The sequence below is a fragment of the Muntiacus reevesi genome, chromosome 4, assembly GCF_963930625.1.
Source record: "Muntiacus reevesi chromosome 4, mMunRee1.1, whole genome shotgun sequence".
NCBI classification, from domain to species: Eukaryota; Metazoa; Chordata; class Mammalia; order Artiodactyla; family Cervidae; genus Muntiacus; species Muntiacus reevesi.
Window position 1 is genome coordinate 20528383 of NC_089252.1, and position 24732 is coordinate 20553114.

General features: G+C 39.6%; 1 protein-coding gene across 5 annotated transcripts in view; it reads right to left on the minus strand.

Annotated features, from left to right (window-relative positions):
* Positions 1-382: 382 nt before the first annotated feature.
* GALNT1 (polypeptide N-acetylgalactosaminyltransferase 1) overlaps positions 383-24732 on the minus strand; it is a 115897-nt gene continuing 91547 nt past the window's right edge. For all 5 annotated transcript variants that reach the window (XM_065932361.1, XM_065932363.1, XM_065932359.1 and 2 more), the window contains 7 exons: positions 23066-23236; positions 20787-20904; positions 19080-19260; positions 17926-18065; positions 9173-9271; positions 8561-8695; positions 383-2584 (listed from right to left, as the gene is read on the minus strand). In XM_065932361.1, coding sequence (XP_065788433.1) covers positions 2438-2584; positions 8561-8695; positions 9173-9271; positions 17926-18065; positions 19080-19260; positions 20787-20904; positions 23066-23236 — 991 coding nt within the window. In that variant the 3' untranslated portion in view covers positions 383-2437. The remainder of the gene's footprint in view (positions 2585-8560; positions 8696-9172; positions 9272-17925; positions 18066-19079; positions 19261-20786; positions 20905-23065; positions 23237-24732) is intronic.

Sequence of the window (24732 nt, forward strand, 5' to 3'; positions counted from 1 at the left end):
CCAAATCTTTACAGAGGAACCTTTGTTTTTCAACTGAATGTAGAACAGGGAAATGAGGACATGGCCTACATGCTGCTGCTTATTTGCAGGATGGTGAACAAAGTACTATTTTTCAAGATCCCAATTAGACCAGAAAGACATATTAAAATAGGTTGGGACTGGAGTAGGGTGAACAGATTTGTGAGATTCGAATTATCCTTAACGGTCACGTTTATGAATGATTCACTGGTCAAGTAATCAAATCTTTTCATCGTCTTTTTCATTCATTCCTTTCTTCCCAACTTAATTTACAACAGTGAGTAGCACACTGCCTAATCTACAAATAGCTATAAACAACAGGGATCCATTTTTAACTTCAAATAAAACCAATGTAAGGCACAACTATTCAGGAATATTTTATATTTTCAACGTATTTAGGAATTCTTTAATTAGAAAAATAAAGGCAATGGGATTATCTATCAGGTTCTAAAAGTACCCATGAATGAAATCACTCACATCCCCCTCTTAAAAAAAAACACAACAAAACCTTAAATCACATTGTTGGTAAGTTTTCTTACAGTAAGAAATAAGACCAACCTACACTAGGTACAAAATCCTGAAATTCTGAGCATGAAAATAATTTAGACATCCGGTTTATTCAAGCATAAGGCCTACCAAAGATAGAATGAACACAGCTCATGGAGTAGGGAAAACCCCACCCAGCACCTGCTCTGTCTTGGACTTCCTGGGCGCAGAATTCACGCATTCTGCACTACAGCTCCACTCTGCAGCAGCCACGCGTGCTTGGTATCGACGTGAATGTGGTATGAGAGACCTTCTGTACACTCAACTGGGCAAGTATCGTTAGTGATGCAACTCTCAGAAACAGTCTTAGGCACAAGAAACAGCACTGCCTGCAGTGAGTCTCTGATAAAGAAAAGAGTGTCATTAAATACAATCTTACAAACAGGAAGGAAAATACACGTAGTTTTTGCCAATGGATTGCCGCACATATCAGGAAAAATGTTACAATTAGATTTTCTTTCCATGAGATTAAAACATTAATTGATACTCAACTTTTAATTGATCCTCAGGTTATCTTGTATTTAAAATCGGAACAAGAAAACCGATTTACCCTAAGTGGAATTTTTAGGGAAGAAATGCAGGCCTAATAATATGGTATAATAGCTGCACTTCTTTGGTTAACTCATTAAAAAATGCCAATTAAAACATTTTCAGTCGGATTTTATTAAAAAAAAAAAAAGCAGCAGATCAACATTACAATTCAAGAACCTAATCTAAATATGCACTTGACAATGAAGCACATCCGAATATGGAGTGAAAAAATTTTTCCAAAAAACCATCAAATGTATCATCTTCAAATACCCAAATTATAAATCACTTCTGCAGGCCTTTTGTTGAGTGGAATCATAAACAAAAGACAAGATTTATTGCTGTGAAAACCAATCTGTAGTACAGTAGTATGAGTCTTGGGTGTTAAGTAAGCATAATCAGTTGAATCAAGTTAGGAAGTTGAAACTCTAATAAGAAATTTGTGTGTGTGTGTGAGGAAAGTCTGTAAGCCAGTTGACCCAAGAACAACTGAGATATCTAACTTGTTCAGTGAGACCAGACACCACTTTAAATCTCCATTTTTTTGAAGGCAATTAAAAATTACAATTCCAACAGCCCACAAACCAAAAAAAAAACCTGTAGAAAGCAATTAAAACTACGTTCAAAGAGCCACTTTTTCCAGCTCAATTTCAGCACCCCAAGGAAAAAAAAAAAAATCCATGACTATCACAGATGAAAATAGAATGAATGTCATTGGAATCAGTTATTTTTCCCCACTGAGGTATAAAATCTATATAGAAATTTGATACTATACTATAACAAATTGTACTTTTCATAGTTCTGTTTTAATTTCATTTAAACCCTGTTTAATATAGTTTGCTTTTTAAATTGTTGTAAAAATGTTTTCATAATTCTGAATCTGGTTCCAGTTCTTTTTCATTTATTTTTATATCAGTATTTAATATACTGGCTACCAGTTCTAATCAGAAAAAAATCTTAGACATCTCTTCATTATGACAGCACATTCAGCGGAAGTCACTGATGTGCAAGCAAACCATAAAAGGTGCAGCTCTCTGGAAAGCACATTTCGTAGATTGTTTCAGTCTGAGTATCCTTTACGATGACTCTTGATGAACGACTCTCAATCTTGTAAACATCAGTGTGCACAGTCTCGCTACTACGTAGTTGCACGTCCTTGGACAGGAAGGCTGGTTCACAGCTAGTGGAAGCGAGGGCAGTCTATAAAGTTTTAATGGCTGATAAACCTTACATCCTGCAGAAGGAAAGCACTTTTCCTTTTTTTGCTACTTAAGAATGTGGCAGAAATGTATGCTGAGGTAGCCCAGTCAGTCCTTACGTTTTCCTCTTTTGTGTAAATTTGGTCTCAGAATATTTCTGGAAGGGTGACGTTTCGAAGAAGCCACTGCTGGGACCGGCTCCCACTGCAGTCTCTGATGCTGGGCACCTGGCTGTCCTCGTCTGTGGCTTTGTCCAGGCACTGGTTACTATTCACATGCTGCAGGGTCAGTTTCTGAGAGAGACAGGAAAGGAAGTCTTAATGTGAAAGTGGAAGACGGAAACCAAAGCACCTCCAACATCGTATTTTTGTGATTATGAAGTTTATCTGTAGAAAAGTGTTTTGTTTTTGCAATATGAAATACAGATTATTTAAGACATTGGAGGAATGTATCTATGTAAAGACAGCAACGCTGGGGGGTGAGGCACGGGGACTACAGTGGATTATGCTAGAGCTGCGATCAGATGACCTCAATTCTAAGTTCCAATTCTGTGGTAAGCTCTGTAATACTGTGAGAAAATCCCTTTTTGTGCTTTGATTTCCTAAAAAAAACAAAAACTTATTGGTGATTCCCAATTTAGGATCCTCAGCCTATTTTCCAAAAGGTATTTCAAAACTGCTTCATTTTCCCATGAGAAGGTTGTTCAAATTAACTCTGATTTCAAACTTCAAGTTCTTGGAAACTCACGTCTTTCTGAAGACTTGAACTCATAAGATTTATAAAACAGTCCTTAATTAGTGGTTGACAGATGTTGCTATGTATCTTCCTCTCTACTTGTCTGCGTTCCAGACCTGATGCTGTCATGTTGATTTTTAGGAAAATTAAAAAAATAAAAAAGGACAGATGGGCATTGAGAGATACATACCGACCATACTAATGAATATACCAAGCCCTGGTCAGGTGAAGAACTCCAAAGCAACTATGTAGGAAAGCTAATTACATTACAATATTGTGGTGGTTTTTGCCATACATTGACATGAATCAGCCTTGGTGCACATATGTCCCCCATCCCGAACCCACCTCCCCCCACCCCATCCCTCTGGGTGGTCCCAGAGCACCAGCTTTGAGTGCCCTGTTTCACACATCGAACTTGGACTGGTCGTCGATTTCACATATGGTAATAGATATGTTTCAGTGCTACTCTCTCAAATCATCCCACCCTCGCTTTCTCCCACAGAGTCCAAAAGTCTGTTCTATGTATCTGTGTCTCTCTCGCTGTCTTGCATATAGGCTGTCATCGTTACCATCTTTCTAAACTCCATATATATATGCGTTAATGTATTGTATTGGTGTTTTTCTTACAAGACCTCTTTTGTACCTATTTGAACTTCAAACAAAGCAAAACCTGGTGACTGTCTACAACACAGCTATCTTAGCTTTCAGTCATTTCTTCTGTATTGTGGCCCAAGCAGAAGCTGATAAAGGGCAGTGCACACTCGCAGATGTCACACTTTACTATCAACATCGACTTCAGGATTAGATACTTAATCCTTATAAATGCTTCAGAATAGGACGTGCAAGAGTCAGCATGGCTGTGGCTGGTTTTATTTTTATGCACATGCCGTGTAGTTCATGTGTTGAGGGGATGGGCTCTGCAGTTAAGACATTTCTGGAGTGAACCCCAGATTTGTCACAAACCAACGACACGCCCTGAAGCAAAAACCTCTCTGAGCCCCAGGTTCCTTATCGATGAAATGGGGAGACATACTTCTCAAGGCGTGAGGAAATATTAAGACAGTGTGCAGAGAGCGCGGCCAGCTGAGGCATTCACTGACAGAACGTTCCACAACGTCCTGAGCGGCTGTGGACGGTCTGGCAGCCCCAAGTGCCAAAGGTCCCCACGCATACCACTGCTGCCAAGGCCTTCGGTCGTGTGTAGGACAAAAACAGAGCACTTTAAAAAGAACCCCTCAAACGTTCCACCGGCCCTTCAAAGCTTCTCTGGATGGCCACCTTCATCAGGCCCATTGTTAGTATTAATAAAAGTAAAAAATGCATTATTTCACTTATTTAGAGTCATTAAAATAAGTTTGTTAACAAAGAGGTTACGATCCATGCTGGGTATTTAACTGCTCAAAATTAAGACAGAATCCCCATAATTTCAGGGGGCTACCCTCCCTTCAGGAGACCTGGCTGCTGACTGCGGGGCAGAGTTCTGGGGCTTGTGACCATGTGGGGACTGTGGTCACTGTACGCAGCAGAGTTCTGCCAGCACTGACCAGCATCTGCACAGAAAAAGGGTTATGAAGGCAATGGGCTAACTGTAACCTCTGAAAGGAGGATATAGCTATAGTTATCACTGCATAAAAAATTTGCTGCCCCCTGCCTCTCATGTAACTGTGGTAAAAATCTACATTTTCATTCAAGAAAGGACAGTTATAAGCAGTCAAAGCAAAAGAGCCAAGTATCATAAACTCTGCAATATGTAATATAAACAAGACTTAAAAGATGTAAGAATAGACACATTTAATAAAAGATTAATTCTTTGCACAGAATCCTTGTTCAAGAATCCCAGGTTTGTCTGAGATCTGGCAGCACTGTTTACCTGCTCTGTGACCCTGGGCAATTAATTTCTATTCTGGGCTTCAATATTTACATGTATTAAACAAGGCCCTGAATTTTATTTCTAGGGTTCCTTTGAAATCTAAGATTTCACAACTTTAGGTTTAGATGATTCATTACTGACATAAATCTTATTTTTCCAGAGTGCTGTTTTCGACTGGAGGCGGAACGCTGACCGGCCGTCCGGAGCTCCCTGTGCAGTAAGCCAGGCTGTGAGACCCCCGCTGCAGCCTAACTCCTCCTCTGCCCAGTTCTGCCATCTCCCTTTTCACAGGTGTTGATCTAAAGGGTGCTCCCTGGTAAACATCCTGAATGCTAAGGCTTGACCTCAAAGTAGAGCCTGCCTCCGGGAAAACCCAGCGTGCCTGCAAGATGCTCCAGGGGTTTTAAAACTTTACACTCATAACTGGTTCTTTCAAAATATCCTAAATCACCTGAAGCACCTTAATTTCTAATCGAATATTTGCTTTTTGAAAAACTGTTGTGGTAGACTATATAGGTTATGCACAGTCTGCCAAAAGCCATCCCCACCCCGCCTCCCAGCTACATCATACCGTAAAGACTGGAAAAGCAAATGCCTGCTTTCCCAGCCTCCCGCGCAGCTGGAGGATCACTCTGAGAAGTTATGGCCCATAAGAAGAGGATCCAGGAAAAGCTTTGGCTTTCCTGATAAAGAGGAATTCAAGGAGCAGCGTACCAGTCGTCTTTTCTTCTTGCCTTGAACTGGGAGTGACGGTGAACTAAGGCCGCCTTCTAGGGGCCACAAGAAAGCGGCCGAGAATAGCGCTACAGTTACCCCTGACAGCGCGGTGTCACTGAACCCACACCAGAAGCCACTCACCTCCAGACTTAAGGAAAAAGCCCACTATTTGTTCATGCTACTATAAATAGGTTTGTTACCTATTTAAATACACTGTCATTTTTCAATAAACATATACAATTGGGAGGCTTTTAAAAATATTTTGGTTTCATAGTGACTGTGGGGTACCACTGATATTTACTGTTTGGAGTCAGAGATGCCATATATCCTGCAGTACCTGGAGCAGCCACACCCAACGTGGCAACAGCATGCACCATGGAAAACTCCAGAATATTCAGTCCATTTCCAACAGTCATATTAACTGAGCTACTGCACATACACACTTTCTCATACATAGATATACATGTATGTATGTATGTGTGTGTATATATATATTAAGTGTAGTTTGATACTGTGAAGGGAGACCCAGGATTTATAAAACATGGTCTCTATCCTCTAGAAGCCAACTAATAGAGGAGAAAAAGACTGGGAGACAAATATTAAGATTGGTGCAAAGCTAACTGCAGTTGCATTGTTGAACTCTGTTATTAGAATGCAATCTTAAAGTTACGTTCTACATCATTTTAAAGCACATTTCTTGCTTTGTTTGCTAATGACTTATTACTTGCTGTGTATTTTATATTATTCTAGAATAGAGAGATGATGTTAGACAAAAAGCAGATTCAGGCAATTTTCTTATACGAGTTCAAAATGGGTTGTAAAACAGCACAGACAACTTGCAACATCAACAAGGCATCTGGCCCATGAACTGCTAATGAACATACAGTGCAGTAATGGTTCAAGAAGTTTTGCAAAGGAGACAACAGTCTTGAAGATGAGTGCAGTGGCCGGCAATCAGAAGTTGATAACAACAATTGAGAGACTCATCAAAGGTTAACAACTACATGAGAAGTTGCTGAAGAAAATGATGACCATTCTATGGTCAGGCATTTGAAGCAAAGTGGAAAGGTGAAAAAGCTCAGTAAGGGGTGCCTTCATGAGCTGACTGCAAATCAGAAAAAGTTATTTTCTCTTATTCTATGCAACAATAACAAACCATTTCTCGATCAGATTGGGAAGTGCAATGAAAAGTGTATTTTATATGACAACTGGAGATGATCAGCTCAGTGGCTGGATCGAAAAGAAACTCCAAAGCACTCCCCAAAGCCAAACCTGCACCAAAAAAACGTCATGGTCACTGACTGGTGGTCTGCTGCCAGTCTGATCCATTACATCTGAGAAGTATGCTCAGCCCATGATGAGATGCACTGAAAACTGCAACACCTGCAGCCAGTGCTGGTCAACAGAAAGGGCCCAGTTCCCCATGACAATGCCTGGCCACACAACTAAGGCTTCAAAAGTGGAATGAATTTGGCTACCAAGTTTTGCCTCATCCGCCATATTCATCTGACCTCTCGCCAACCAACTACCACTTCTTCAAGCATCTTGACAACTTTTTGCAGGGAAAACACTTCCATAACCAGCAGGAGGCAGAAAATGCTTTCCAAGAGTTTGTTGAATCCTGAAGCATGGATTTTTATACTACAGTAAACTCAGTTCTCATTGGCAAAAATGTGTTGCTTGTAATGGTTTCCATTTTGATTGAAAAGATGTGTTTGAGCCTAGTTGTAATGATTTAAAATTCACGGTCTGAAACCGCAATTACTTTTTCACCAACCTAATAACTACAGAGAAGCACAAAATCACAGGGGTCAGAAACAATTATAATTAAGACAGAGCTAATTTCTGGCTGGGAGTGATGTCAACTCTGGGCCCTCAAGAACAGGCAGGATCTGTCAGGCAGAGGGAATAGTATGACCTTAAATATAAAGTAGGAAAGAACAGGATATGGTCAGAGAATAGCTGGTCAAACATGAAAGTAGACCAGGATTTGTATGTGACATAGTATAAGCAGAAAAGGCAGCCAAAGTCAAAACTTGGGTTGGATCTCATTTAAGGGGTAAGATGAAGCAGCAGAGTGACGCAAGCAGAAGAGAGAAAGCTATTCGAAGAAACTGAACAGTCGGGCATCTACAGGCAACATGAAGAGGATTTAGAAAAAGTATCTGCTTAGCAGTCGTAAATGCTATAGAGAAGTTAAGGAAAAGAGATGAGAAAGCTCTGGCTTTGCATCCAGGAGCTGTTTCTGCAGGGATGAAGCACAAGAGAAGAGTCGGATGGTATGTAGAAAATGAAGGAGCAATAAAAGTCTGTCCCGATGTGAAGAGAAGAAAGCCAGTGCTGGAAGCAGAAGAAAAAGAACCAGAGAAACACATCCTGAAGATGCCAGTGCCGGCTCCAGAATGGCAGAGCACAAGCATCAGCCGGGAGGTTAGTCGGGCACGAGGAGAGGAAGGGAGGTTTATTGGAGAGCTCTGAGCCCTCCCTCTGAGCACCACACGGGTGGTGGGGAGGGGGCGCAGCTCCACAGGACAGCAAAGATAAACTCACTGAAAAACAGGAGCCAGAGAATTTCACTAATTAAACCTACATGTTTAATTCAGTAATTTTAAAAGCTACTTACTGTTCCACTTCCACCACACTGGACAGCAAAGCTTGAGGACATGCAGAGGGAAGAGTGGCTGAGTAGTAACCCAAGGACCCAGGGCCTGGAGTCAACCCTAATTTAATAACTGGAGCGATTACAACATGTGTGTGTGTGTTTTGTTGTTGTTAACTTATATTGCTTTTCCTGTCAATTTTGGGAGTATAAGAACAATTTGATCTATAGTATGCAGACTCCATAAGAATTCATTCTTTTAGATATAAAGTAGTTTATATAATATACCCTATGACACACAATTTTATTCCTATATTTATTCCTATTTTCAACTGGAATATAACTTACCACCGGGTCATACTCCCAAAGCTGGTTGCCTTTTAGGTGGTGGCATTTGAGCATTGTGACTGGGCCATTAAGTTTGGAGACATCCAAGCAAAGGTCATCTGTTCTAATTTCTTTGTTGGCAGTGTAAGAGAAAACCTGATAAACAAAAATGCACATATAAGCTTTAACAGCAAATTAAGTTACTGTTTTATGTGCCCAAGGATCTGGCAGGGGAATAACAAGTATTGAAAATAAATGCTTTTGAACTTTTATTAGTATAATAGAGAATAAATGACTCAGAAAAGCCACCACTATTTTTGCAAAGGAGAAGAAAAAATGACCTTAAGTTCTCTGTAAACACTGAGTTTATTGTCAAGAGCTGTCATCTGTTTGACTAAAAAGGGCAAAATAAATCTCATGTACAACAATGTAAATATGGTTCTCACAAAGGGCCGTCTACAAATGTTTCATTTTAAAAACAGTCATTAGATTGAAGGCTCCATTCTTCTAAAGGTCTTTATTATTTGCTCTTTAGAAGTAGGAAAATACTTCCTGAATGATGTCATGAGACAAAAAGGGAAGATTAAAACAAATCCAAAAAGTATCCCTTTAAAGCTTTACTAAAATACTCACCTGATTACCTCCCATACCGTGACAGTTAAAAATCCCAACTTTTTCATTCTCTTTTCTAGCCATGTTATCTAGACACTGATTTGTTTCCACATTTCGTATCTAGGGGAAAATGAATAATGAAAACACCACCAGTTAGAGAGGCTCACTAGAAAGACACATACAGATCTACACACACATTAAAACTGATCCAAACTTCCCACTAAATCTTTAATTCCTGAGGCAAGGTCTATGAGTTGGGGGCGAGGGGGACACATCATGGCCTAAGATTCTGTGGTCTAAAAAGCTCTTAACTCTTTATATAATAATTTTTGTGTTTCAAGGAGAAATCTTTTAAGTTCTTATCTCTTTTATCCCAAGATGTTCTTCTGGGATTTGTATTTAATTCAGTAAGCTCCACTTTGCCTAATAATTTTAAAGTAACTGAACAACTCCCTGTGGACACTGTTTGCCTCCATAATAAGGGGGCAGTACTTTTGATAACTACTTTGACGACTTCTTAGGAGACTTAAGGAGGGTATTTTCTAAGCAAAGAATCTAGAAGTTGGCTTAACTGGGAAGCCTAAGCATACTGCAGTGCAAACACCACTCTTCTGTTAGATATTTGTCAATTACTGTAAACAGCTGAATCAGTCATCAGAATTAGGAAAAATATTTTAAGCACTGTTCCTTGATATTTGTTTCCCTCTGAACCACTGTAGTTTAAAAGCATATGGCAAATTAACAGACATTTGTAAAGCCCAAATCTATTCTCATGCGTTAGCAGGTAAGCCAGAAGAGAAATGTGTGACAAACTACTTGCTATGTAGATGGAAAGAAAGTTGTGTGTGATAGATAACGTGGCAGTAAAGCTAAAACCACAAGTAACTCACTTATTTTCATAAACATGTGCTGTCTACATATTATTCTGCTATTTTAATAAGACACAAGTCCAGATTCATTTTTTTTTTTTCATATGAAGATACAATAGTCTAAGTATGAATAACTATTATTTCCAGAGGGTCAGAATAAGAACTGGGGCTTTGGCCTAAGAGAGGGCCTAATCCGTCTGGATTGTCTGAGGACAATTTCCTAAGAGTGACTAGTTAGCTCTATGCTGAGGCTGGGTGAGACAGGGCATCCATGTACCTACTCTGGAGTCCAGCACAGAGTGGACTCAGAAATAGTAATAATCCGCACTGCTGCCTTATCACCAGTCACCTCCATCTGGCTATTCCATCAAAACCTCAAACTCGGTTCAAGCAAATAAAGGATTTTTCAAGTCCTTAATGCTAACATTTCTTCACCTGAACATTTTAACGTAACACTGCCACTCCTAACTCTGAGGCGACTCCTGGGTATAACATATCACATCAGTCTCCAGGAATTCTTTTACTATGTAATACACATCATCTTTTTATCCATTATTTTAAAGCAGAAACCTATTACCTCATAACTAGATTTTATAAAAGGTTTTATACTTAGATACAAATATGCATGAAAGACACCTTTCTGCACCCCAGTGGGTAGTCAATTAACACTTGATGATCACAGCTCTCATGTGACAAAAAACTTAGTTCCAATTTTGACAAGATGAGTCTTTATCTCATATATCCATATAAACTGATTATTTCCTTATACTGTTGAAAAAGTTACCAATCCCCAGTCCTACATTTTCTTCAATTTTTTTTCTTTCAAATACAGACGTAGAGGTTTCTGAAGACAAGTGGTAAATGTCACAGAAATGATTAGGGAAGAACCAACATTACTGTAAACTTCTCCCTCTCACATGAAATGATCTTTTGGTTAAATACTTACCTTTTACCAAACTGAGTATGAATCAAAATTTAAAAAGTACAATTCTCCCCAAGTGTAACTGGACTTCCTGTTACTCTGTAACTATCTTATATCAACTTTAGTGATTCTGTTACCATAACTGATGTTGCTAACAATTACAGCAAATAAAGTACTTTGCACTAGGCATTGTTCTATGAGTTTTACCTGTAACATTTTATACTGTTTTATACATTTCTAAGAACAATTCTGGATTGTTTTCTGACATAAGAGATCTGAGCCTCCATCCCTTGAGGAAACTACTAACTAGATGTGAGAAGTAGAGTTCTCCAAAGATTGGAAACCACGGCTTCCCAACACCTGTCTTAGTGACAGTGAACCTTGATTAGCAAGAAGTGGCCCCACTAAGATGGGTGATCAGGGACTGAGTGGTCAGCCCTCTGCTGGGGCTTGATGGCACTGCTCCAAAGCACACGGGAAGCCTGGGGAGAAGCAGTGCACAGTGAGAAAGCACTTCTGTAAAAGGGCAGCTGTGATGCTTGGTCTCTGGGCAGAGAGGATTCTGTCTGGCTTAACATACAAGTGGCATCTCTGAGCTGCTCTCCAGGCAGTTTTTCCATGTGCTGATTGCTAGAGAAGACACTTTTCAGGGAATATCCTCCTCCTTTGTAGGAATACATATGGGCTACCTCACCTATGGAGTGTGCGAGATGATTTTTTGAGGACATGAAAAACCAGGATGACTAGAGGTGAATATTGGGAACAGTTCTAACCTTTATGATGTCAAGAGGCAGTAGATCATTTAATAGGCTGGTGTGGTGGGAGTTAATTTTGGAGCCTTTGGAAGAAGAAAAAATTAGGGACAAACATTTTTAAAGAAATGTTGGATTAGATGTTCAAAACTATAATTCTATATACAGCCTTAAGGCTATGTAACCAATCACCTGCTTTCCAGTGAACTATGGAAAGTAGAAATGGTGGTGATACATACTTGTTTGAGTGTTCATACTGGAATGGAAATAAGTACCAGACTTGTTTACTCAAAATTTGACACTTAAAATCATAACAATGTCTGAGGTACGCAGTCGGGGGGCAATGGCCACACTTTTAAGGTGTCTGAAGGCAGATGGATAGGCATGAGAGCTCAGGGCTGGGGGACATGCAGGGATGGGCCTCATTACTAGCCATGTGACCTTGGCAGGCCAGTATTCTAAGAGTGATTCCAAAAACTATGATTTGCACAACAGTACTTGCCATTAAACAAAGGATTTTGTGATCAAGTATGTTTGGGAAATACTGGATTAACATCACTAACTCAATGGACCTGAGTTTAAGCTCTGGGAGTTGGTGATGGATGGGGAAGCCTGGCATGCTGAAGTCCATGGGGTCGCAGAGAGTCAGACATGACTGAGTGACTGAAGTGGATTAACAAATTTAAATAGATTTTCTTTACTGAACAACTTCTCAAAGCCTTTTAATAGACTGCTGGTAGGGGTGGGGACTGAAGATACAGAAGAATATAAGATATAAAGAACAGCATTTCCCAAACATTTTTGGCCATAAAATCCACCTCTCCTCCCCTGTCGCTTGCCTTTCTAACAGGCACCTTAGAGAGACATCAGACATCAGCAGGAGAAGTTGCTGTAAAATCTCATTTTCTCACCTGTAAGCGAGGTAACAGACCCAGCAGAAACCAACACCCAGTAGGCCCACAATAGCTACCGATTTTCCTTCCTTAGCTTAGTGACACGGCTATCACTAACATGTTATTTTCTACCTTACAAGTTGATGATTGTGAATGTGAATGAAATCAGGCAAGAAATCAGAGCCTCAGTTTCTTGGTTTCTGCTATAGTCTCCTCCAGAATTCTGACACCTTATTAGGGGGGACAGTGTAAGCAATTAAAGGTATTTTGGGATCTACTACTAAGGAATCTAGACTGACTTTTTCACTCTCTGCCCTGAGATTCATGAGTAATACTGGTTAGACATGAGAAAGAGTATGCATGTCAGTGGTTATGAGCACAAGCTCTCAAGCCAGACTGCTTGTTTTCAAACCCTGTCTCTTCCACTTTGTGGTTGTGACCTGAGCCATGTTGCTTAAATCATGTCTTTGTGCCTTAATTGACTTACCTGTAAAGTGGGGGGATAATAACACCTATCTCAAAGTGTTGGGAAAATAAGTTAATATTCATAAGCATCAGACTGGTGCTTGACATAATGTTCATGCTCAGAAAATTTTAGGGTGGAAAAGCAAATGGTCAGTCCTTAAGACTGGTTAAACTGTAAAAGACTGGATTTATTTGCTTTCTGTGGCTATTGTTTAGACAGTTCAACTCCTGGATTAACAATGATTAGAGATCACAATGAAACACATTTACTCAGTTTCAGCTCCTACCAGAGTTATAATTACAGAGCGGGATTTCATGAATACAGACACACTAAATGTACACCTTCTGATTTCTCTTTCTGCTCTAAAATCTGTGACTTCAGGTTTCCCTGGGCCCTTATAAGATGACAAGTGATCCTTGATGGGCTAAGTTCTAGTCTCTGGGGAAGGAAAGCTCACGCAGGAGGAGCCATGATCACAAGCACAAGCTCCCTGGCTGCACTGTGGCAGGTGCTTGGAAACAACCCCAGTCCCCACAGCAGCACTTCACCCAGGACAGCGTGGCCTGGTATGAAGGGCATTAAGTGCTTAAAACCAGCTGTTACTAAGGCAATAACAAGCAGGCCAGAGAGGGTAAAATCTGTTCTTTATACACAAAACCTGCTGGCAAGAGGCAGGTAAAGGGCAAGCTTGCCTTGGCAATCAGCTACTGTGGGTTAGACAAGCAGCTCTTTGTAATATGCCTATATTCTGACCTAGCTAACAATGCCTAAGTGTTGTCCAAAACTGGGTCGGTTCAAAGAAAAAAAAAAAAAAAAAAGCTCCTCAATCTTTATTCTAAAGGTGCTGTGCTGTGCTAAGTCCCTTCAGTCGTGTCCGACTCTTTACCACCTTATGGACTGAAGCCTGCCAGGTTCCTCTGTCCATGGGATTCTCTAGGCAAGAATACTGGAGTGGGCTGCCATGCCCTCCTCCAGGGGATCTTCCCAGCCCAGGGATCGAACCCTAGTCTCTTACATCTCCTGTACTGGCGGGTGGGTTCTTTACCACTAGTGCCACTTGGGAAGTCCCATTCTAAAGGTAAGCAACTGCTATCAGTCTTCCCATGGCCTCACCCACACTGGGCCTTCCTTGACTGGAATGAGGATACAGCAAAGGGAGCAGGTGCTCACTAATGAGGCAAGGAGCTCCGCATACCTCTCGTGTGTTTGAGGTGACTTCCTTAAATCACAACAAAGTTCAGAGGCAGGGAGCTCACATCAGCCCTGAAGCAGCCTCGGTAACTACCAAGGACAGACAGAGGTGTCCATGCTCGCCCTGGCTCTGGAGATGCTGCGACCAGGCAGCTCCTCACTGCCCTGCAGCTCCCCCTGTGATCTATTTGCTCCACCGTATCCTATTAATCCTCTTCTCTTTTACGTCTTCCCCTCTTTCCCCAAACCGCCACCACCAACAATCCCCCTTCACTCTCAGCCAACAATCTTGTGTTCAGCTGAAGAATCAGGTCACCAGACAGCTTCCTCTCACATCCACCTCAAAGTTCCAGCTTCCAGCCCTCAGCCCACAGTCTACCTGACTTGGGCCACCCCTTTACCTTCCTTCCTGGTGCAGTGGAGGACTGCCTTCTCCCCCAACCACCTCCCCACTTGTGCATCAGAGCTCACCATGCACCCCCTCCACGTGACTCCAGCATCAGTGGCTCTTTTCTAGCATTTTCAAATTTTCTCCTTTGTATCAATGCCATCAGCACAGTTTCATCTTAGTAAAAATAAATAGAAAAGCCCTTCTTTAACCCCATTGACCCCTCCGGCTACCACTCACTTCTCTGTTCAGCTTTACAGCACAATTTCCTGTCCACGCTTCTCATCTCCACTTTTTCTCCTGATTTGTGAAGCCATCGGCGATCCCGTCCCTCCCCATCTCCAAGGAAACCCGCCCGACTCTGTGAGAGGCGCTTCCGGACAGTGTCTCCCTCACGGACCCAGTGCCCAGTTCTCAGGACTCTTCCTTCTCTGCAGTGCTCCACACAGTCGATCTCGTCCTCTTTCTTAACGCAAGTCCTTCACTTACTGGCACATCATTCTCCTGGGTATCTTCCTATTTCAAAGCCTGCTCCTTCTCAGTCTTTTTAGCTGATTCCCTCTCACCTTCATAATGTCTAAATTGTGGAGTTTCTTAATGTCTTATTCCTCATTCTTTCCCTCTTGTCCATCTACATTCACTCACCCCAAGGTACTCTCATCAAGTTCTGTGATTTTAAAAACCACCTATACACTGACAATCACTAACTTTAGATCTCCATCCCAAACTTTCATCCAAATACAGTTTTTTTTTTTAATGCAACTACCTACCTAAAGATAGGAAACCATAAACAAAACCAAAAGACAACCCACAGAATAGGAGAAAATATCTGTACACGATGCCATCAACAAATGATTTAGTCTCCAAAATTTACAAACAGTTCATGTGGCTCACTATCAAAACACTAACGACTCAATCAAAAAATGTGCAGAAGACCTAGACAGACAGTTCTCCAAAGACACACAGAGGCACACGAAAAGATGCTCAATATCACTAATTACTAGAGAAATGTAAATCAAAAGTAGAACTAGGTACTACGTCACACTGGTCAGAACGACCACCATTAAAAAGTCATAACAAGTGCTGGAGAGGTGGTGATGGGAATGTAAACTGGTGTAGCTACTATGGAGAACAGTACGGAGATTCCTCATAAACTAAAAACAGAGTTGCCATATGATCCTGTAATCCCACTACTAGTCGTATCCGGAGAAAACTGTAATTTAAAACATGCGCCCCAGTGTTCACTGCAACACTGCTTACAATAGCTAAGACCTGGCGGTGACCTAGATGTCCTTCAACAGATGAACAGATAAAGGTACGGCAGATACACACAGGGGAATAAAAAAGAATGGAGTAATGCCATCTGCAGCAACATGGATGGACGCAGAGATTATCAGGCCAAACACCAAATGATACCACTTATATGTGGGATCTACAATATGACACAAGTGAATTTATCTATGCAACAAAAACAGACTCACAGACACAGAGAACAGATTTGTGGTTGCCGAGGGGAAGGTGTGGGAGAGGGGTGGACTGGGACTAGGATCAGTAGAGCAAACTATTATATACAGAATGGATAAACAACTGTAGAGCACAGAGAACTATATTCAATATCCTGTGATAAACCATAATGGAAAAGAACACGAAAAATAATGTATATATACATATATGTATCACTCACTCTGCTGTATGGTAGAAACTAACACAACATTGTAAATCAATGATACTTCAATAGATTAAAACAGAAACCATCCACATCTCCTGGTGCTTAGGGGACAAATTCCTGATAGAAAGAGACTTGAAAAAATAACAACTGGTCCTCCCACAGAAAAAGGTGAGAGGCTAAAGTACTAATGTCAAAACCTCAGAAAGGCAAAACTGTCAGGGCTGAGGAGACAGAGACCCCTCCGTGTGATGACTCAGAAACTTTGAAAGACCAGGCCTAAGAACCTACCTGAGCTGGACGTGAACTAAGTCTTTATACAACTGCAATCCAGCCCCACCTAGCTCAGTCTCTGCTACAGACTGAACTGTGTCCCCTCAAATTCACCTGCTGGAGTCCTAACCCCCATTACCCTCAGAATGTGACATCATTTGGAGACAGGTTCTTTACAGAGGCAGTCAAATTAAAATGAGGTCATTAGGGTAGGCCTTAATCCAGTATGATTAGTGTCTTAGTAAAGAGGGAGGATTTGGAGTCAGATGTGTACACAGGAGAATGCCATGTGAAGATGAAGGCAGAACTCAGGGTGATGCTTCTACACACCTTGGAACACCACAGACTGCCAGCAAACCACCAGAAGCTAGAATGAGGCAGGGGAGAGAGTCTTCCTCACAGGCCTCAGAAACCTGCCCACACTCTGATCTCGGATTTCTCGCCCTTAGAACCGTGAGACAATACATTCTCATGTTCTCTGCCACTCAGTTTGTGGTATGTTACGACAGCAGCCCTAGGAAAGTACTGGAACTCCCGACTTGATCACACCCGTGAACTAAGGGAAGGACTCATTCAGATTTCCAACACACAGCACAGCTTTGGCTGGGAAGCAGAGAGACTGGCTGTTGACATCCTAGGAGCATGGCACAGACAGGGCACAGGAAATACTTCCCTGAGTCCACCTGGCAATTACACCAGCAGGTAAAAGGGCAAGCCTCTTTCAAACCAGACCCTCTACTATCGGCATCGAAACTCCAAAAGCACAGCTAATTGTGTTGACTAATTATAAGCATTAATAAATAATTTCAGGTTTCAAGAAGATTTGCTGCTGGATTCTAAGAGCAAAGACTAAAGTCATCATTAGAGTAGGCATGCTAACGCACAGGCCCAAATGGAGATTTTGGGCCCTGAAAGGAAAACAAACAGGTGTTAAAAACACAACTGATTATACACAGTCTTTCAAGTTTCCTTGTCAGTTCTTTACAATTCTACTTTGAAGTTCCTCAAACTTTGATTCAGTCTAGTTAATGCTCGGATATCACCTTCAGGAATATATGGTTTCAACTAAATGGACCAGTTTGTTAAAATAAGTCTATTGAAGACACTAATATAACAAAAGTCCAGCTGTGAAAGGTGAGAGGTAAAGCCTTATTTTAATAAAATGTAACATGATAAATTAATAAGACTTCAAGTTATGAGGCAGACTACATCAACTAACAAGAACTTTCCCGTACTTGAGTTTATGTAATTTTAACATACAGGTATACCCTTGTTAGAAGTTTAACCTCTATTCTTTTTTTTTTTTTTTACAAATCAGTGAGAACCACACAGAATACATTTTTTTTTTTTTTACCTCTCCCAAAGAGAAATAGTGACGTGGAATCTGAGAATCAGGATAAATATTCTCTAGGTACCAAGAGAATGGTCTGCATTGGAGTTTGTGCCTTAGACCAAGTCTTGATGATATATCTCCATAATCTACCTTTGTAACACCTGGTAAAAGAAATAAGTCACTGAATTATTAATGTTCTGTCAGGCAATAAATTTCTATTTAAATATTGCATCTAACAAGCCAAATAGGAAAAGCAATATCATTTTGGTGACATACCACAAATCTACCTCCCAAGGTATAAAACAAGAAAATAATGTGTTTTCCAAAGAAAATTAAATTCACATGAGAACAGTTTACATGCCACTAACAATACACACAAACGTAAGTTATATGGAATCACAAAACTTTAATATTTGCCAAGGCAAAAACAAAGATCAATTTTGCCCAAATATGAAACAGATGTTAAACAGAGCAATTGTTTCCAGTCAGGTATTTCTCACACAGCTCCCTAAATTGTGCACCCACCCCCACCCCGGACAGTCTCGTGGTGACTGGAAGAGGATAGAATCATAATGTCAGGCAGATTTATAGCTGACGGAACAGCTGTTGCCACAAAACCCTGAAGAGCAGAGAAAAACTCCTGGAGGCATGATACGGGGCTTTGCCCTGGCCTTGAAATACCTGACCATTTCATGTAAATGTTAAATGTTGCAGTTAGGTTTAAAAAAAAAAAGGAAAAAAACATGGAAAGTACTTGGACTAAAACAGTAATTTCTGTAATACTGGATCATGTATTATTATTGTTCCCTTGTGCATGCTATGTCGCTTCAGTTGTGTCTGAGTCTTTGTGACCCTATGGACTGTAGCCCACCATGTTCCTCTATTCATGGGATTCTCCAGGCAAGAAGACTGGAATGGGTAAGCCATTTCACATCTTCCTGATGCAGGGATCGAATCTGTGTCTCTTGTGTCTCCTGTGATGTAAATATTGTACCAGGCTTTTGCTAAGCACTTTCTATATATGTAATTTCATTTATTCTTTACAACAACCTCTGAGGTAAGTGTCTTGCCTCTGCTCAAAGCTTCTTTTCCACCCCTTCTTACCTCTCCTCAGAAAGAATTAGGATCAAACCAAGAAAGTTTGTCTTGTGTTTCTAATGCAAAATAATGCTAACCTGGAGAAATTATATAGAAGAAATTCTTGAATTCATCCATCCATACTTCTGCAAGTCGTCTGTTATTTTTATTGATAATCTGCCCCGTGCCTCCTGGAAACGTGTAGGGTGTAGCTTTCCGAAACACATGTCCAACATGTGAGCAAGTAACAATCTCCAAAGTGCCTCCACATTGCCAAATCTGGAAACAGCCGCAAAGAAGACGCCTTTTAAACACCGGCAGTTAAAAAAAAAAAATTGTTCACATCTACTGAATTTCATAGATGGAATTTCACAGAATCAAGGGTGTATGTGCAGTGTAGCTCCTGCTACATGGTCCCAGAGTCAGTGCTTCCTCAATTTCTGGTTCTGATCAAACCAGAAGTTGAAGGTTAAATTTAGAAAAGACGTGAGGTCCAGAGCAGTGTTTTTCTAACTGCAGTCCATCAATCTTATAAGGGTCATAAAATTCAAATTTGATGAACTGCAACCAGCACTTAGTAACAAGGACATACTGTTTGATGAAATGCTTACATTATGTGTGTATAATGTATTTATTAATATGGTTCATGGTCAAAAACCTTTTAACCATGGAGTGTTCAGCCGGAGTCCTATCTGTTTGTCCTCCAAACCTGTGTCACAACCTATACATTAACCAGAACCTAGGACTCTCAACTTGTGGATTACTCATGAGTTACTCAGTGGCCAGTGAGTAACAGAGTTACTCACTCAGTTGTGTTGTGAGTAACTCAGTTACTCACTTTGTGAGTAAAGACACAAGAGCAGTCTAGTGTCTTTGTGAGCATAAAAACAAAAAAGGGGTAAAAGGAAGATCATTAAGTGTGATTTCACATCCTTAATCAATTATCCTTCTATTCCTTTCAAAATACATTTTACTGTAAGTTAAAAGTCTATTTAACTGTAGACTATTTTCAATTACAATGCTTTTTGAAAAGTCTTGACTTTGTTAAATACTCAGTGTGCCTACTTTAACGTTTTCCCAGGATCATAAAGTGATACAGCCGAATAGGATCTCCAAGATGCTCTGGAGTCCAAACCTCTCCTCTTATAAGGAGCAAGGTGATCCACCAGCAATGCAGTGAGCTAGCAGGGTTAGACTTCTGTGCAGTTCACTATGGTTTCCAATAAGTCATGTATCTAAAGTTCATTATTTTCAGAAATACACATCATTCTAAAAATAAGTTGATTTTTATGAACATGAAATGCATAAGACTTAAGGCTGACTGGGTTAAATTAATTTAGAATAATTTCAGAATTCTTTTGCCTTTATCTTTTTATTGAAAAACAGAAAGCTGGTAAAGTGGCCAGGTTTAAATAAGAGAGAACAATTCTCAAACCAGAAGGACACAGAACATTAAAGAGGGTAAAATTATGTTTTTGGCAGTTAAGGAACAAAGTAGCATTTACGAACTACATGTTATTTTTATTTACTTTTAGAGTTTGAATTACTTCCTTGAAAGTAAAGACAACTAGGGAATCCTGTGTAAATTTTACAGGTGGACTACTAATATAACTGAATTATTTGCTTAAAATACTTTAGAATGAACCTTTAATAGTATCTCCAAACTTTTTATGGGCTGAAGGCTGTAAAGTCTGATTAAACTCATATTAAATTCACTTTTTATTTTTTCTTTAGAAAGAACACATATATTCAAAGCATATTCATATTTGAGGTTATACAGGTTACTTTTTTCAACGGGAACTTACCCTAAAGGAAATTTCTAGGTTTTCTCCTCCCCAAATATCCATTCCAGCATCATATGTTCCAATTTCCTGAAAGTAATCTCTGTCTATTGAAAAAAGGCCTCCTGCCATTGTAGGTGTTCTGAAATTCAATCATAATACTATACTGTTAATTGCAACAATTTAAAGTTTACTATCAGTTTTTGTTTTTAAAAGTAGTTTTTTAACTGTTTATGGAATAAATGCTGATTCTCACACTCTTCAGAAACTTTCACAGGCCCCAAGGGCTTTGTTTCTATGCCGAGTTATTTGGTTTCCAAATATGACCTGCACCCCAGTCACGCTGTCACAGCTCCAGCCTGGACACCCTTCCCTGCCTGGTCTCAAGGGCTCTTACTGTCTTCATTACCATTCTTGATCCTCAGGTCCTAACTGAGCTTCCACCCTAAACTCCGTAAGTTGAAGCTATTTCTTGTGATCTTCTTCATCTGACTGTCATGCACTCCAGAGTTTCGAGCAACTAAAAATGCAGTTGACCATGTTAACCAGCCAGACTCACGTCAGCAGCTCTAGCACGCCAGGTTTTAAAGAGTGGCAAACACTGCAAAGATGTACGATTAAACAGGATGAAAACAATGCAGCTCTTTTTTTTTTTTTTTTTTTAACAATGCAACTCTTTTCCTGAACTTTAAGGAAGGAGATGAAGTACAGGATAAAATCAATATATTCCTCCTAAGGGGATCATCATCCTGACCAAATACAGTAAATTGTCTGCCACAAAACATCACTCAGGTATGCAGAGTGGGTGGGAATAGGTTGAATTAAGCAGAGAAATGATAACAAAGGAGGATTTAAATAAATGAATACCAAATACTGGTTTACTTGAAGAATGAGTATGGGAGAAAAATGGGTTCCAACTAGGGAGAACGTAATTAAATTCTAGGGACAGAGGACACATGGAGATAATAGTTTAGGATGAACTGGTCACCTACATAACCCTGAAACACATTCATTCCATGCACTGGTGAGGGAGGTAGCATTTGCTTTTACAGAAGAAATAGTTGTTTCCACCAAGAAGTTAGGACTTACTTTGATTTTAGAAGACAAAAAAGAATGAGAAAGCCTAATATCTTAGGAGTCAAAGGAAACAGGCTGACACCCAGCACTATCCTTCAGTGCAGGGGTTTCCTGACCTAGGTTTGGCATCTAATTTTCCTAGAACTGTTATGCAAACCCCTCTGTTTATACATGTAAAACAGGCATTTATACAGGCATCCCTGCCTACCGCCCTACCCCCCAGTTTAGGGAAGACTCCTAGCTTTTATCAGATTTTTCAAAGCAGCCTATCATCCATGAAATGTTTAGCAACCCGTGGTTTAGATGCTGATTTGAACTGCCAGCCAAAGAGTGAAAAAGTCCCTTTACTGGGAAAGTAGGAGAGTACTTGGGCTGGCTAGGGACAAAAAGCGCAGAACTAGTGAAATCTCTCTCCAACTGTCAGAACTGGACTCAATTCAAAGGCAGACAGATCTGGGAAGCCTAGGAGAGGATAAGGCTAAAAAGGCTAAAAAGCAAGTCTCAATTACTACAGAAGCAATAGGCTGATGCAACCAGAATAAATCCTAGGATGGCTCAGAAGGCTCAAGGTCTCTCTCTAAAGGTCCTCAATAGCATGAAGCTTTTTATCCCTTTCTGGAAAAAAAAAAAAAAAAAAGATCTACATAAGACCAAATACAGAACAAAAGAAAAAGCAGAAATGCATTAATGGATATCCCTTTTATACTTTTGTCAATTCTAGTTATTTTTATACTTGAAACAAGTTTTTTCTAACCTTGTCAGATGGTAGATGTCTGAATTTAAAGTCTTACATTTTATTATCCAGTTTTAGGCAATATTTTCACATCTTGGCACTTAAAATTACTGAAGGGATGGTTTAAGTTAAATATTATTATCCTTAGTGACTGAATTAAAGCATAAATTACAGATTTGCAAACTGTTGTTCATATAGGAATGAACATGCATGTCACTATCACTTCTCACAGGCACTAGATTTATAGAAATGAAAAATTTGAACTTATTTTTTTACTTAGAAAAGAAATCCATCTTTGAAATAATGACATTGTTTCAAATAAATAATAATGATACTATTTCAAATAAATGAAAAATGGCTCTTAAGTTCACATATGGTGAACAAATCCTTCATGTCTTTCAAAATACATTTAAAATCCTTCTAATGTGATTCCCGAAGCTTCACAATCCCCCGCCAGTAACACTTTGGGGAAAATGTTTGACGAATCAATTACCTCACAGGAAGAGTCCGATCACCTTTCCTTCTGTCCATTTCTCTTTGGGGAACGGGATACCAGCGAAAGTTGAGCTTCCAGTTGAACCCGCCGTAGGTCATGTCAGAACCTGCCATGTACTCGAAAGTGTCATCACTGATCACATCTATGATGGGACAGACCACTGTCTTCCTAGAATCATAAAAGCAGATGAAAAATCTTTGAAAACTTTCCTTTTTGAGGTCTGTCATAACAACTACATAACAAGTACATACTAAGTGTTTTTAAAATAAAAATGCATTCTATAATGTTAAAGACAATGGTGAAAAAAATCCCCCATTCTATCCTACCGAGCTAGCATTATTTATGCTATTTATTTATAACCCATTGAAAATAACCTTCCACCCATTTTCCATTCAGACTTTTTACATTTTTTGCCACATGAAAAGTACTTCAAATATCTCTACAGTATTAAAAAATAGCACTTTTAATGACTACATATTTAACAGTTTTAAGCTAATAACTTTCTTAAAAAATAAGCTTTTGGACATTTGTGTTTCTTATAGATTTTTGCTGTTAAGAAGCTAAGGGATCATGTTCATATATATATTTTCACTTTTGCTTGAAGAGTAAACTTCTAGGAGTGAGACTAGTGAATTAAATAATTTTTTGTGGCACTGCTCATTACTGCTTTCCAAAACTGTTTTATATATATGTATATACAGCTTTCTTATAATGCCATCAACTTTGGATGCTATTTTCTTACAACTGTGTAATTATAATAATGTTAAATAGTATCTCTGGGTTTAGAAAATTTATCTTTTCTAATTATTAGAATGAGTACTTTTTATTGCAGTTTGTATTTCTTCATATAAATTGTCTGATCATACACACTAAAATTTTTTCCTTTTGGTTACTGCAATTTTTATGCACCTGAAAAACCATACATGACCACAGCTCTTTCTAAGGAACACTGCCCCTTCTCAGAGCCCTTGGGAGTCACATTTTAGAGTATCCTCCCCATCCAACTAGTGTCTTATTTAAGAAATCTTTCCTTACTCCCAAATCATATTCTCCTATATTATCTTCAAAATGAATTATATTTTGCCTTTCACATTTGTCTTTAGTCTTCATGAAACTGATTTTGGGTTTTCATGCAGCAAGTATCCAACTTCGTTTATTTTCCTTATGCGTGACCAACTGTCCTAGTGCTACTTATCTCACAGTCTCCTGTAATCGTAAGGGCCAGCTCTGTCATAATTCAAGTTTTCACATAAACATGGACTGGCTCTGTTTCATGAGTCTAATCCTTGCATCAATACATCACTGCCACAATTAAACAGCTTTAAAATAAGTCTTGATATCTAGTAGGACAGGCCTAGTTGTACTTGACTCTTCTTTTTCATGGGTATTTTAGCTATTTTTTTAAAAATATGTATTTCCATATAAATGTCAGCATCAGCCAGTTCCTCCAAGAAAATTCTGCTGAGATTTCAATTAAAAACACATTGGATTTGTAGATCAATGTGGGGAGAAATGACATTTTTATATTGACTTTTCTATCCTTCTCTCTGCTCAGATTATTTTCCAGTGAATTTCAACCATTTTCAATTTCATGCATCATTTGTTAAATATATTCCTAATCACAGCCTATGATTTCCATTGCTATTATAAATGGTATCATTTCT